Source organism: Calliopsis andreniformis, chromosome 3 (assembly GCF_051401765.1).
Source record: "Calliopsis andreniformis isolate RMS-2024a chromosome 3, iyCalAndr_principal, whole genome shotgun sequence".
NCBI lineage: Eukaryota > Metazoa > Arthropoda > Insecta > Hymenoptera > Andrenidae > Calliopsis > Calliopsis andreniformis.
In genome coordinates this window covers 18,805,476-18,822,169 of record NC_135064.1, presented here as the reverse complement: position 1 = coordinate 18,822,169, position 16,694 = coordinate 18,805,476, and the positions used below count along the sequence as shown (strand labels likewise).

General features: G+C 42.8%; 1 protein-coding gene across 1 annotated transcript in view; it reads right to left on the bottom strand.

Moving 5' to 3' along the window:
• LOC143177073 (protein O-mannosyl-transferase TMTC1) overlaps nt 1–16,694 on the bottom strand; it is a 200,129-nt gene that overhangs the window by 36,756 nt on the left and 146,679 nt on the right. Inside the window, exons 7-10 of the mRNA XM_076374845.1 lie at nt 8,011–8,200; nt 2,687–2,808; nt 2,254–2,418; nt 1,376–1,489 (exon numbers count right to left, since the gene is read on the bottom strand). Of these exons, the coding sequence (XP_076230960.1) occupies nt 1,376–1,489; nt 2,254–2,418; nt 2,687–2,808; nt 8,011–8,200 (591 nt within the window). The remainder of the gene's footprint in view (nt 1–1,375; nt 1,490–2,253; nt 2,419–2,686; nt 2,809–8,010; nt 8,201–16,694) is intronic.

Here is a 16,694-nt window from a genome sequence, read left to right as displayed (position 1 = left end):
AGATGTGCTACCTTACTGAAGGTGGAGCAAAAAGAAATAATTGAAATATAAGTTTGTGGCGGCACCTCCTCCACGGCATACTTCGCTACTAGAAGGACTCCTACTTTCTTCTACTTACCACTTTCCCGAAAGTAGTCATCTAACTATCTTTTCTTATAAATACAATTTTCTGACCTGATCTAACCATTCACGCGTCTAAGGCAGGGTCTGCTGGGTAATCTTACTGATGAGTCCACTAGCAGGCCCAGGACGAAACATTTTCTTTTACTCTTTTCCTCTCTCCCTCTCTCTCTCATAGACACCCTTGTCAACTTCCTCAGGTTCTAAGTAATTTCAAAGAGTCACTTATTTTTATAGTAACCGTAACGAAATGAGAAGAAACCTGGTGAAGATACTCGATGAACGAAGAGAAGGTTTTCTTTGTCTGGATAAGAGGAGGCGAAACATGCCCATCGCGAGGAAAAAGGAACAGAGAAACAGGCTAGTTCGTAAGAGAAAGATAGGTCCATTGAAGTGTCGGCTTCAAAAGGATGCGCACGAACAGGAAAGTGGAATTTTCATTATCGGAATACCAGTCGCTGTCAGTAAACCTCTTATTGCTTTGATAAGCGCATCTCTCGTTCTGTGCAGTCGTTCCTCGCTAACGAGAACACGGGAGCAAAAAACAATCACGTAGTCTCCAGCTTCACGCAATCTTCTATAGATTTGTCATTTTATAATGTCGGGATTGGCGACTCGGGACTGGTATACATCTATTTTATAAATGAGGATTACCTCTGACTAAACCCTTCAGACAAGAGCGTTTAGAGAAGAGAGCTGTAAGTTTCATAGTAAATTGAAGTCAGTTGGCAGTAATTGGCTGTTTGTTTCAGGTAATAGAGGATGTGGACCTCTAGAGAATCTCGCCATATCTGCTAGCTAATATTATGAAAGTACTTCTATCAGTGAACAACTTTATAGATCCTAACTTAAAGCTAGATATTTAGTTCACAAGTACTCCCGAATTACATCAAATAAATACACTTCTTCTAAGCCTGACATCTCACTAATTTGCAGGCTGAGAGTTTTCCATCATCACTGCATCCCCACTCTGAAGCCTCCATAAAGGCTAACCTGTCCTCAATCCATACTCCAAAAAGAATCACAAACTGAAGAGCTTCATAAAGTCCCCAGAGATCAACAATCACTGACTGAGTGCATACACGTAGCCTCGCACTCCACATCTCTCAAAGACCCTCAGCCTACTGTCGAAAACGTCGAGGTGCCTTTCAATTCGGCCGTCATCAGTTTGCGCCAGGCGGGGCAAGAACTGACGACACGGTATTCGCGGGGCATTCGAGCAGAATGAGCCGAGCATCGAGGTCGAAGTACTCACCAGAGGGCCAGCTGGTAATGCAGGATCGCACGGTTCGGCTGAGACATGTCTCGTAGGAAGTTGGCGAAGTTGTAATGCATCTTGGCGTTGTGTGGAAGAGACCGCAGGCCCGCTCTGCAACAAGCCGGATTCGGGGTCAGACAAAAGCGACCTCCCCCAACTCGACGCGACCTGCCCTCACGTTCCTCTTTCCTTCACCCCTTGCCCCCTCTCTTCTGTTATCTAACGGTTGATGGTTACGTTTCGTATCGTCGCCTACGGTCCAATTGCTTCTGCACAACTTTCGGTCATACGTGTAAGTACGGGACTGGCGCTGTGCCATCGGCGTTGTTCGAGTCGTGACGTAGAGCCAGTCGTAAATCTTCGCGGAATTACTTGGCGATTCGGTGGAATTCGGTCTCGCCGCGAACAGGCTTACATCGCTGCGCGAACGACTCGCGAGTAAGGGATGATGAGTTCGATGGCGTTTACGAATGGGTGGGAATTGGTAGATAAAGTTGCATAGATGGATAACATTTTTGAAAGTCTGTATGTATGCTAGTTTGTCAGGTTTTGAGACTTGGGAGTGAATATGTGGAAAGCGTAAGTGATATAGTGTTTGAAGATTTGTAGTGTTTGATGTAAGTCTGTTTGAAGTTAAGTTATAGACTTGTTCTCTATACTACGTATATAATTTTGAAAATAGATCTAGAGTAAATGCCATACGTCTTTAACTTTTAATCTTTGTCATTTAAATTTTCTAATTCTAAGAGAAACTTAATCTAAACCATTAAGCAGAGCTTCTAATAGTGATCTCGTTGTTCAGGAAACCAAAATTCCAGTCTGATAGGCGACCTACATATTCCTAATTTACTTTTAGAGTGTCTGGTTCAACTAACCTGAGCAGCGTTTCCCTCGACGTCCAATCTCTGTTCCGATGGACAGTTTTGTAACATCCCAAGAGCAATAACAGCACTATTCCCGTCGTTATCAAGCCTCTCCTGCGCGGAATAGCCGTCCAGCTGATTTGCATCCCGTATACGACTAAGAGGATCCAGCCGACACTGTAAAATTACATATCCTTCATTTTCTTAGTCGATTTGACTCTCATAAGTCCTAAAATGGTCAGAGTACAATATGTTACTTCATCTATTTAAATTCTAAAGATATTTTACTCTTTGTACTGAAATGAAAGAAACTGTGTAAAAGTTAAAAATAAACACTGAATGTAAAGTAGACATAAGGCCATATTTCTTTTCACTATTCAACTGACCAGTAATTCTGTGTTACTCTTAGAACATGAAAACGTACTACATCAGATAGGATTATTACCTGGGCATATACAGTACCCGTTCCGCAACGACGAACCCAACAGTAATAAAAAGATTGGATGCGGGCAGGAACGGCAGTACCAGGAACATCCAACCAAGGAGAAGAGGCGGATGCCTCTGTTGCTGAAAACGAAGGTACACATACCAGCGTTAGTTGCAATGAAAAGAGTTCTGCCTCCCTATTAAATCGCCAGCTAGGTTAGTGTATTGCGTTAGCCACTAACTACACATTAAATGAAGCTTACACACGAAGGGAACGCAACATTGCGTTTCAACGCTCTCTCGCGATCCTGCCGTGAGCGTAACTCGTTGGGCAACGTTTCGTGAAGGAAATCTTTACATCCACAGTTGCTGATTCGCGGTGAATGGGACATAACTCGGGGCTGTTAATTTGCAGCGAGAGATACGTAACTTGAAATAGTTTCAGCTTTAAACTTTAGACGATCTTTTTTACGGGTATGTCGTACGGCAGGTTTGTTGCTTAATAAGTAGACAGAGATTGCATCCAGTCCTCGAGAACTGTCGGAAAATAATATTTCCGAGTTCATTCTTGCAAAGTAGTTGTATCCACCTCGAGTGGATTTCCTTTGCACCGAGCTATCGTCGTCATAGAACTTTGACGTTGGATACTCAAGGGGTAAAGCGCAGCAGAGGATCATAAAACATTGAAAAGAAGCCGCCAGTGAAGCAGAACTTTCGAGCAACATCCCATTTAAGCGTTCTTCGGACGGTCGAAAGAAATCGTGTCTCAAGGGGGATGAATTAAAGTCTCTGACATCAAGAACAGTAAAAGAGATTTCGAGGGGGAACGATTGGGGAGAGATTCTCAGCGTCAGAGAAAGAGAGGCGTGTTTGGACACTCCGTCGAGGATCAAAGGTTCGTCAACGGCGAATAACAAGGCACCAGCGAGCTTTGTTTCGCTTTCTTCTCTTTTCAGAGAGATCTTCAGGTAGCGACAGGGAGCGCCAGCGAAGTCGCGTCCCTCTGGAAACGCTAGAAGCGTAGGCAGTGACGGATGATTTAGCTGTGGAACAAGTATATCGGTTACTGTTTGGAACAGTGAGTTTATTGGTAATAGCGATATCCCGAGAGAACCTAATATATCATCAGTCGCAATTAATCAAGCGGCCGAAGAAGAATTGGAAGAAAGAGGAAACAGTGGAGGCTCATCCGTCTGAACGTCGCGATTCGAGAATGATTGGTAATTTGTCACTTTGCCGCGAAAGAAATGGGGCGGAGGAAAATGGCCAGCTGCGATGATCGATTGAATCTACGCTTGAAAGTGGAGGAAGATAGCTTTTTATTAATATTATTAGACTGACTGAGAAATATCGTTACAGTTTTCGCGGCTGGTTTAATAAAATATTTTTCAAATTTTCTGTACGTGAATCGCTATTCAAAGACGAAAGAAGCGTAACATCTCTGGGGAAAGCTGGCATGAATATTCAAGGGGCTGAGAGTGATGATACCGAGAAAAGCGAAGAGTCATCGTTCGCGGTAAAAGCAAAAGCTCAGCTCAGTTGCGTCGGTCAAGCGTCGGAAGTTTCGAGCAAAGTGATAAATAGCAGAGAAATGAGTGCATCGAAAACGCAGACGTAGGCGGGAACGAAAATGAATTTACCACGTATTGGTCGGATTGAATCGGAGGTGGACGCTATCTTCGGGTTGGATTAATGCGAGGCAACGAACCTAGGACGCTCTCTATTACAAGTGTTCGAATCGCTATGAATACCAAAACAACTAGTGGAGCACGCCCTCCAGAGCCAGACGAGAATTCAATTATGCATCGTTTAATTGAAGGATTCGTGGCGTAACCTATTACCTGGACTGATAACGAACGATATAGAGGACTGTTGACCAGGATTGATCAAACAACGAGAAAGGCGCTGAATAATAATGAAGTGCATAATTCCTAACGTAGAACGCTTGCTTCGAGCACCTATGACCCGCGCTGCTGAGCAGAAGGAATTCTCCTAATCAATAAAAGCGTGTAATGAAGAGATAGAGTATTGTCTAAAAGAGTAACAGAAAAATCATGGAAGTCGGAAAAGTCAATTCGAAATTTGAATTCAAATATGAACACACACAGGAATATTTAAATATCCGCAGAAACTGATAACCGCGTGGACATACGAATTTGAAATTTTCCAGTCGATGTTCTTGCAAGAACATGAATAGAAGAAACGTAGAAAAAATTTCTAACAAATTTCATCGTTTCCTCGGCAAGAACGAAGAAAATATTCGAACGAACTACCTGCTCCAGTTTCTTCAAGATCGCCCAGCGGATCCAGGGAAGAAATTTCAGACGTTAAATTCGTAAGGGAACTTCAACCCAGTTTTCTGCAAGTTTGCAAAACCACCGACGAAAGTGCTGTATAAAAGTGAACCTTTTGTTCCTTTGAAGCCGTTTAAACCACGTCCCAATGAGGGGAGGGATACCGAGACCTCGTCTTCCGCGTCTGGCTAAAGTTTTGAAGAGTGAAGTCACGAATGGCGATTTATGCTAGGTCCTAGCAACTATACTCTCTCCTCTACATGCTGGAGGATGTAAAAACTCGCAAAGTTGCGAAGATATACGATATCTCGCGATCGACTCGGAAGTATCGGACATAGTGAGCTGAAGAAGGAACGTTGTAAAGTCCGCGCGTTCGACTTTGGTCGGCGGAGTTGCGATATACTTCAAAGCTATAAGGGGATTTGTGACTTTTATTGTGCTAAGAGAATTCGTAAGATAAATGTATTTGTTGTTGACCTTTGAATTCTTTACCCTTTACTGCTCTTTTTATTTCTTCCTCGAGGAGTCGTGTAGATATTGTGGTAGGTCGTACCATCAATAATGTGGCTCAGAGTTACTATTTCTGACGAGAAAACTAATATTTACAGTCATGATTAATCACTGGTTTATGAACTATTACTTTTTTAGAGTATATTTTATTTCCATGATAATCCTTCAAGTTCGTTATTAATAAGTTTCCACTAATTCGAGAGAAATTGCGAAATGAGAAATGACATTCCTTATTAAATGATCGAATAATCGAGTGATAAAAATGAATTAATAATGTTAAACGGTTAAATGAATAAATAATCGAGTACTCGATTAACAGAGGAAACGATGATCACATGGAAACCTATTAATACACCTACTAGAAATATTCCTATCTTAATCTTCATCACGTGTACTCGGATTTCCAAGAAGAATAAATGACAATTAGATCAAAATAGCCTCTAAATTAGTTACTTTTAAAAAGATCGCCTAGAGCCAAGAAGGAATTTCATGTTACCCTCTTCTCCAGCTAGAAAAGTGTCAAAGAACACACACGGAAAATGCTACTACTGCAGTATCGATCCCCAACCAGAAACAGCTCTTACTCCCTCTTCTAATAAAACAGCCTTTCTCTCCACATCGTAATCACGGTCTCGTCAAAGTCCGAATTCGACGGTCGACCCACTAAAGTCCATTTCTCGGTCAGTACGCCCAAGAACCCAGCTCCCGCGTTCCGCCCCATACCAGCTCTAACGTGCAAGCAACAAACGTCTCTCAGTCTCCCCCTTGCTCGCGCTCGAAGTGTGTCAAAGACGTGTGCGCGCTGAATGCAGACAATACGGCATCGAGAACAATGCCGAGAGGCGCTATTACAGAAACATCTTTCAAATCGGATGTTAGGCGTGAAGATTATAGCAAGCATGCCAGGAGAGAGGGCGCGGCCTGGTTCCTCGAAGCGAAAAAAGAAAACGGTGAAAAGAGACGTCGTTGCAGTTCCATCTGCGGGACAACCTTCATCTCGGTCGCGTCTAACTGCCACTCGCAAACGGAGATGAAAGAGACACTGAGAAAGAGATGAGATGCACGGTGCTTTGAAAGAGCATTTGACAGAGAAAAAATCGAAATTTTTACCGTGTTTACTATGAAGGACCCAGTTGCTGATCAGAACCCAATTCATGATCTGTTTAGTATTTAAATACATGTATGAGATTTACTTCGATTAAAATTTGTTCCAGAAAATTAGTAAATTATTGTTACCTATTATGATATCTACAATACGTAAAATTTAATAGCTATTGCTCCTTCTACATGCTTTACTTTAAGAACTAAATTATGATTTAATCATTTTTTTCACAGTTCTTCAAAAACAAATTAAAGAAGACACACATGATTTATATGAATAACAAATTTTGTGGATTTAGTTAATTATTTCCTAAATACTCTAAGAAAACCATACTGCTTACCCTTAAGTGATCAGGAACTAGGGCCTTGACAGTATAATATATTTTCATAATCTCCACAATTCAGTGTTCTCCTTTAATTCTTCAAACATTTTAAGAGAATAATTAACTTACTCTTAAAAGTGTTAATCCTTAATAACCTAACTTATTCCCAACGATTGATACATTTTTAAAAATATTTTTCGCGGTTAGGCAGCCATTCCAGAATATTGTGCGAAGTTGGAGCCACAGATATGCCCTCTTTCGAGAAAAGTGGCTGCCCCTTAAAGAGATCATTACGTTGAGCGTCGGCCGACGCCGCTGACGGATGACCCGGAAGACGAGCAGCTCCAGGTGGGTAGCGACCCCCTGCCATTTGACCTAGGAACTCTTGTGCCCGCCGCGAAACTTTCTTTACGGCCTTCGGGACCGAGTACAACTTCATCATAGGCGGCCACGCTGCCTGTGGGGATCGTGAACGCCAAACTTCGCGGTTCGTTGCTCCGGATGTTCGTGGCCGAATCGTTTAGGAGCGAATGACTTTTCGTGGACGATGATTGGTCACTTAACTTCGCGTTTTTACGTTGGGCGTGTGATGGTTGGGGTAGCTGGCTGAAGTGAGGCAATGTTCTCGTTTGGTGGGGAGAGGAAGATGAAGATTGATAATCTTTTATAGAGAAGTGTTATGCTCTGGGTTCGTGCTAAGGTGTGGGTCCTTTGATGTGGGTTATATTATCGACTGCTTCCCTGGGAGGCTTGTGAGGTTTGATACGAGAAATGATATACAGGGTGGTTCACTTGAGTAAAGCCACCTAAATATTTTTTTTCTATTTGTGATGACGCAAGGAAATATTTTACGTGCAATTTGAATGATAGTGAGGGATAAATGTAGTGCAAGGGATGTTTTTTTCAGAGTCTCAAATAAAATGTTTTTTATATCATCACAATTGGAAGGGATATGTAGATGGTCTTATTTGAGGCCATGAAACTTGATGAACCTCCGTGAACGAATTTGTGAGTCACTGTACGTCGAATAATTCAACACATTAAGACAGATCCTCCTCGATTAGATTAACAATTCTGCCAAATGGTTTACGTTTATTAATTCCACGCAAGCTTACCTCGAAATCCGAGAAGGCTTTATACGTGAGAATGAGACAGCCGCCGAAGAAGAGACAGGTGGCCAAATTTCTGGTGTCAGCCAACGAGGCGACCAAAGGAACGGATCCCATCTGCCAGTCGTGCGACAGCGTAGCTGGGCAGAGCAGCAACCAGCAATTTAGAGCTGCCAGATAGCAGAATGTCAATAATCTGAAATGAAAAAGAACACGTCGCTCGTTAACGTTATATCGTTATGCGTTTCGTTAAAAATTGATGCATCGAGTGAAAGATTGGTGTCGCGTGATTATTTTCGCAAAATAATCGTATTTCAGCGCAACGATCGTGTTTGAACCGCGCTGATGGCACGCGCGGCTTATTCCTACCTAGAAACGCCAATCAAACGTCACGGAAATGGGTGATCAGACACGTCAAAGCCAGATATGCTTCGGACGTTCAATAGTAAATTTTATTATTACCCCTTTTCGCATACCCATATCATTCGACACCTTTATGCGCCAAGTGCTAGTTCCGATACTCATTGGTGATTGAAAATATTGGAGAAATGTAGGAGATAATTTCCATGGGATTACAGTAATATGTGGGATGATTGTCATTTTTGTTTTTTTAGTACAAGCTTGTTAATTTTAAAGATTCAAAAGTTGCAAAATTCAAAAATTCAAAAATTCAAAAATTCAAAAGTTCAAAATTTCAAAAATTCAAATGTCCAAATATCTAAATGTCTAAATATCCAAACATCTGAACGTCTAGATATCCAAATAATTTAACTATTCAAATGTTCATGTATATAGAAATTCCTGAAAAATTAAGCTTCAATGTAAGTGCACCAGAAATCGTATCTAAACGCCTAGCTAGAAACATAACGATATAACTCTTGACGAAGCCCTCGATTAAATAACGATGAGTATAAGCGGACGAGCCCTCGCTTCTATTAATCCCCTGAATTATCCCTTCTCGAGTTCACATCAAGCCCTTAAGTCTCACACAGCAGACTCGATTCCAGTCAATATTCAAGGCACCCTCGATGAACGGCTGCATTAAATAACCACAGATCGCTCATCGTTTCACTACAGCAATTACCATCGATACTGCTCTGCGACCGTTGATCTTTTGTATTCGCAGAAATAGAAGTCACTTATCAGACATCCTCCTCTCTCCTTCTCTCCCCTCTCTGATCTAGCATCGTTTCCCAGCGTTCTTCATCCTCCCTTCTTTCTTTTTCACGGTTTTCCAGCCCCCCCTCCCGTGCAAATTGTTCGACCAGAGACTTCACGCGAGTGAAAAAGCGAGTTCTCGTTCGCCTAGTGCATTGTTCGATTGTCGACGAAGCTGAAGAGGTCGAAGGATGCTGTTCAAGGGCCACCGCCCCCTGTGCTGACGCGGTGCTTCCATTTTCTCGCTATCAGCGTCTACCGATATAATCACCGATATAATGCCCGACCACCCCCGCAAAGCAACCACCTCAGCCGTCTTCGAGGAGGATGGCCCGTGTATCGTCACGCCTAGCACAGGCTTACTCGGCAACTCTATTGTCTGCTGTGCCAGTCGACACGCGCGCAATCTTCGACGCAACGCGTCGTTAAATATCCGCGCGAACTTCATCTCCCCGATGCGAGCCTCCCAATTGTCCCTGGCACGCCATTGTTGGAACCGTTCGTGTTTAGAAGCGCAATCAGTGGGGAAATTGAGCTTGAACCGATGCCTGTGGCGTGCCTCGCACTTGGAGAGGGTTCTAGTCAAGAGGGATTGGAGTGTGGATTTGGGGGGACATGGGAAGCTATTTGTTTCGGGGACGCGTTGGTGAGGATTCTTAAATTTTCTGGCTGCTGGTCAGGAATGATAGCTTAGCAATTTAATTGGTTATATTTTGGAGAGACTTCGTGATAGGTATAGTATTAATGAAGAGAGTTACAGTAGAAAGTGTAACGCTCAGTTTTTAATGAAGCTACATTCTTAAATATTAAACAGTTTTAATTTTCAAACTTTCAAAGGCGTCAAATATGAAAATATTGAAATGTTTAGATATTTCTAGGTTTACATTCGAAAAATTAGAAAGTGAGATTAGAAAAATGTCAGTGGACAAATATTGCTAATCGTAGACCTACAAATTCATTGTACAGAAAATCAACTAAGTGACCATAATCTATAGGTATTCATTTGAGTTACCTTTCCATGGTCCCTACTCATTGCGAAATACTTGACACTAAATGGCAATAATAGGCTAGATAACTTACTAAATCTAATATGTTAGTCTGCACCTGCCTAATACATAAAATATCACTGTCTCCCATTTCAATTACAATTTCTCCCTTTTAACTCTAACTGAAACTGTAGTTCCCTAACATTTGCGTATAATTTTTTAAGTCATGGAATGCCAACAATTTACGAAAAATTCGACAAAAATAATTACAGGATTCGCTAGGGAAAGAGCAGAGCACCTCGAAACGGTACACGCGTTTTCCCACTTAACGTGTCCTCGTTCGCGTGAAACACGGCTAGATAACGAGTTCCGCGTACGTTTCTCTCATTTTGTAGATTTAATAACGCGCTGGCAGAATAAGCCTCGCATAGTGCGTGTATTACGTTTGGCTTCATGACGGGCCACGTTGTACCAAAATTTCGAGGAACGTAATTATCCGCATTAACGAACAGCGTCGAAAGAGAACGCGCAAAACCTGGGAAATACAAATACAGCAAGCGCAAAGTGTCATTGTTCCTTTTCTAGTGGCCCCTTCCCTTTCTTTCACTCTGGCACATGTAAAGAGCAACGTTTCCTGCTTTCAGAGAGCACACGTACATGCTTCAACAATAAACCATCGCCGAATTTGTTTTAAAAAGAGTCTTCACTTTGGATTATTAACGCTCTAGGAGCAAGTACCTAGCGATGTTTCCTCCCCGCTGCGAACGGAACGTTCGTCGCATAGAAAAGCGCGAAACGTACAGCCCATTGCTTTTGCATCACGAACACGATGCTCATTGTGCCTGAGAATATGAAACTATGAAGGAGTTACTGCTAGAATATTCGTATAGGGACACTTAGAAAATGAAGCTATTGATATGACAATATCAATATGAAATTTGAAATTTGAAATTTGAAATTTGAAATTCAAAATTTGAAATTTGTAACTTGATGTTTAAAATTTGAAACTTGAAATAAGTACTTCAGGTATTAGAAAGTTTAGTAGTAAAAGAGTATCTATAATTATAGAGTTGTACTACTTACAATAGTCTCGATTCTCTTTCCTTTGCCCATCGTTCTACCTTGATGCAATTTCTCAAAACATACAATATGGATAATTCTTCTAAATCGAACATTTCCCACATGCTTCAAGAAAAGATGTAAAAAGGAAGATCCAAATCCTATTAAACTATCAACAATCAACTATCCAAAACGCTGTCACTAAAGTAACACAACATATTCACCATCAAATCACCCCGTGTACTTTCGTTCACCTCGAGCAACTCCTCATTACAGTAAACCATATCTTCTTGAAACAAACGAGACCATAGCACTTCCCATTTGTCGTCGTATCAGACAAGTCGAGAAAAAAAGCTCCACAGACTTTCACATCCAGGTTGTAACGAGAAGGAAAAGGCTGAGCGAAGTATGCTGCCATACATCGTTTAGGTAACCACGATCCTCCGTTTGGAGATCGATTCGTCCCCCGAGCGTCGTCTGCTCGACGACGAAGGACGCGGATGATCCCGTGGTTGAAAGTTGCGCATCGCGTTGGTCGACCGCTCTCAAAACGAGTTCCTCGACAGGGACGACAGTACGCAGCAGTGCCATTATGTGCATAGCAGCAGCGACACGCTACAGACGACGGATATGGGACACGGTACACGGGATACGCGGTATCCCGAACTGCATTGCGGCATACTCGACTTCCCGCCGAGCAAAGATGACCTTTCGTCACGGTAAACTGATCCCTGCTTCGCCTCGGTACAATGAGCCATGCATTCACCCTTCTGGGACTGCTCGATCTCCACACGCGAACACCCCTTCGACTACAATGTTCTATACCTAGAGCTAATCCGTCGTCTCCGCCTCTAGTTCGAGATTGAATCGAGAGGCGGTGGAGCGCTTTATCATGAGCGCGCTTAGACCTTTTCGTGATAAGTTTATCTAGTATGCTGGGTGATTTGAAATTAGGGGCTATTTGAATAGGGAATGGTAGAATACGAAGGAAATGTTTTTTGTTTGGATATAGGTTACTTTAAAAATTAGCTCTTTACCTGAAATATGGAGAAAGAGTTTCTTTTCATTGAATCTTTTGATTGAGTAATTGAAAACCACAGAAGGATACCTTGATAAGTCCATCTTTGTTCGTTGTTTGTCCTGCTCAACTCTTTAAATTGTTCTCCTACAAAATTTAAAATATCAGACCCATCAAGTTTTTCCCCTGTGATCTTCAATTCATAACTTTCATTTACAAAAAGTTTCAACCCTTTTCTGGAAAATATACTTTCCTCAATATACAGTATAATGGCCTTGTAAAATAAAAAACGATAACGTTGTCACTAGAAACAGTTGAAAACTGTGCCCTGAGAATGCAGGTTAAATAAATACGGGTTGAATAGAGAGTAGCAGTATCAAAAGTAAACCGCAGCTAAAACAAAACGACAAACTCTGAAAGAAGGTTCTGTTACACAGAATCCCAAAGTAGGTTAAGTTTCCACTTTGTATTTGATTATTCTCGTATCGTTTACTTTACCCATTCCCAGTCAAACGGTCATTATTTCTTAAACAGTCGACGGCGAACAAAAATTCAGCCATAGTGCTTTAACAGTACGTTTGTTCTTTGCGGTATTACGCGATCTCGAGCCCGTGCCAAACCACCCGCCATATATTATACAGAATGGCGGCGGAAGTACGATACACGTAGCCACACTCGCGCATAAGTATCTGAAAGAAACACAACGACTGTTTACTCCGGTTAACTTCGTTCCGTATACGAGGGAGAACAATGTTCGAAGCAAACATTGCGCAATGCTGAGAAAAATACGACCGGGGATTATTTTCTTTCGGGCAGGATTACTATTTAAACACGTCCAATATGGCGGTTCTCAGGCGTCCCCTAAAATCTTTATGTCTACACCTTCGGCAGAATGCGTCGCCGCCAGGTTCCGCGATATTGCGGGCTGAAATAACACGTGTCCCTCGGGACAGCAGCTTCGATAAATAAGTTAACTGTTCTGATTCACGTCGACCTGGCCGCGCGGCGTTCGTTTCGCGGACTAATTAAATAAATTCGGTTTGTTTTACGAGTCCACGGCGAAAACGCCGCTGGGATATTGGAATTTTAGAGAGCACTCCTGCATCCGCGGCTTTTAAAATTTTTAAATAACCAGTTCGACTCGCCCGCTCCACTTACGGGAAGTAAAAAAAGACCCCCAGCTACGTTTTATTATCCGTAACAAACCGAGAGCACCCTCTCTCTGTCGTTGGCTTTCGTCGCGACCCGAACGACTCCGTCAAAATAATTCTTCCGCCGCGCGAACGTCGACGCGGGACGTCAAAGGGAGCCGTTTTTCAGCGATGTAACGCGTTACGACATCGCCGCGCTTGTTAATGTCCCCCATGGCGAAAATAAAACAGAGAAATCAGAACAGTCGCGCGCGCGAGCGCGAGCGGCAAAAAGCGACGACAATAATGTATTCCGCTCGGTGGACGGCCGATCTCCTCCGCCCGTATCATTTTTCTCGCCCTGAGCTGCAGACTTTTATTTTGCTGACATGATTAATGGCGCCGCGGGCTTAAGAACCGTAGACTCGGAAGACGCGGGAAGAAAGGCTGACCCGAAACGTCAAAATAATAATTCGGGGTATATATCAAGCTGACCCCCGCGCACGTACTGTTACTGTTACGCGAAAGAGCTGGTTTTCCTTCGGTGGTGGCAAAGGGTGGGGCCAAGGGTGGGGATGGTTTTACAATTCTAGGCTGACGTACGGGGCACACAACCGTGCTTTTTGCAAAAACGTACTAGGGACCGGATATTGCCGCGAATGCGCGACGAATGCATGCCGGGATTTATAGGCTTTTATTCGTTATTTGGAACGGATGCATATTGTTGCACTCGTTCCGCGCGACGTATGAATCACGCGGGGGAGAAAAATGATCGTCTCTGGACGACAGGAGAAACGTATCACCGCGGGCGACGGCCGCCAGGGATTGATTTATGACGCTTCCTTGCCTTAATTTTGGCGTATCATCTTAAAGTGTCGCTGCGGAATTTTCGCCTGCGCGAGGAGATTGGGGAAAGCGGAATACACTGCAGATGTCTTTTAATATTGTTTTTTAATACAGTGACGCAGTAAAAGACATTCTAATTTTTATATTAAAATTGGATAGTTGCGCAAAAATCGAACGCAACAATTGCTAATGAAACAAATAAAAAGAGAAAAACAAAGTACTGTAGTTTTGAGAATGAACTAATGATCAAAATCAGCATGTACAAATCCGCAAGTCGCTATGCTCCTTTTAACGATCCGAAGGAAAACATAAAGTCTCAGAAACATAGCATCTTTATCAAGAATTGAAATTAAGCAATTAGAGCGAAACTTTCGCAGTTACGGAGCACGTCGGAATTGGTTTGGTAACTAGAGCCCCGACGCGAAATTGTTAATCCACTTTAGTCGTGGCATTATACGTAAAGACAGGACTACTAAAAGCCCTCGGAACTTTCGCCATTAGGGCACACAATGCGTAATATCGGCTCGCGAAGTTAACATTCTCGCGCGAAAGGGAAACGAGAGGAAAGAACAAGAAGTAACGATCCAACTGTGCGTATCGCGCGACATTCCTCCCAAAAGGACTACGACGCTCCTGCGTACGTTCTGCTCCTATCTGTGCGCCGTTAAACTCGATTGCTATTGAGGGAATAAGGGTAAGAGGGTTCCGCAGTCTGTAAGGCTCTAACAGGTAGCTTTTCTGTCCGGATTCAGTTGAAATTGGAATACGAATCAGCGGCAGGGCACCGAGACGTATTCCCGACACGTACGCGTATTATGAACGCACACTTTGAGTTTTATGATTGTGAAATTTGAACAATGAGTACTGCCATTCCGCGACGTAATAACCGTACGTTATGAAGCGTTATTGCGCCGTATTAGTATTCAAGCAGTTGTACCTATTCTTGCGTTTTATACGCCACGGAATGCATTCAACGTTCGAGCGATCGCCGACCAAGTATCCTACGGTTAACCGACTGGCTGCAGGGGGACATTAGTCAGATGAAATGCAAGGATGCGGATGCTTATGCCGCACTGTATTAATTCCGTCGCCACATGGCATGGAAAGCTACATCTTGCATTTTGAGCAGCTATAGCAACCCCTGCAATTGAGGAATCTTATAGGGCGTTTAGGCTAAGCAAGCGAGTGCTCGTTGTTCTACTTCGAGAGAAAAGTCAATTGTTGTGAATGAAGAAAATCGATAGATGAATGTGAGAGTGTTCGTATCATTTGAATTTTGTTGAAGTGAAGGAGGAAGCTTTCGTTCACTTTGGTCTAAACTTGGTCTAAACGAGGCATGGGTAACTTTTCCTAGTTCGGGGGCCAAATATCATTCTGTCTCCGAGTCAAGGGCTAGACCAAGTTGTTAAATGAAACAAATTAATATTATATGAACTATAATAAGTTGCTACTTCATGTTTTCGATCATAATGAATCAGGCATACTTTGCGGAAATAGATTAGGACCGAATCAAAAGAAGTGGAGGACTGGGGGTTGCTCATATGTGGTCTAAATAATGGTTTATGAGGTGAACAGTTTTTGCTCTGAGTTATATGGAAACAGCGTTATGAGAGTAACGCGTTATAGGAGGATTTACTGTATATAGAGTCTGTCTAGGCAACACTGAATATCTAAACTGTAATAGTAACAAGAGAGTACATCATCCAATACCCCATTGGCAGTTCTATATTCGAACAAATATGTTGCTGACAACTGGGGACTGCTAAATCCACTATATTGGCACCTTGAGTATATGAGAAGAGAGATACAGGCATCTCTAAGCTTCTATCTTCAAATTTCATGCAGTATTACGGATCACCGTGTACCTGGGGTCCTCGAAGTCAATGAGGTCTCTAGGGATTCTTCGAGCTTCCAAGGTTCTCGGAGTCTCTAGGGTCTATGAGGAACCTGAAGTTCCCGAGACCCTTGAGGTCTCTAGTGTCTCTGAGATCTCAGGGTGTCCTAGAACTCTGAGCTTCTCGAGCTCCCCAAAATGCTTAGGGACCTCTAGCTCATCAGAGTCCCTCAAGCATCCGAGATTCCCTTACATCTATAGGCCCTTAGAGTTCACGAAATTACAAGTTCCACTTCCTAAGATCCTAATTTCCCTATTTTGTCTCTATCATAAAACTCACTCACAGTTATCAATACGATATTTCGTCTGTTCTTTAGTCCACAGTTCACAGCCATTAGTGATGCGATCCTTCAACTTCTGAGCACCATTACCTTTCCCACATTGCATTACACGCGTCCAACCTTATCAGCATGATATCTGTCCACGTCAGTAAAGCGTTCACCGTATCACGCACTTACGTTGCAAGAAACTTTCGTTCCCTGTATGCATGGAACTCGTCAGCTGTTAAACAGTATACAGCGGTCCGATTTGTCGATGCACGTAAGTCGCTCGATTAAGCATGCGAGCCCACAGAGCAGGAAATAAAACTGATGTTGATC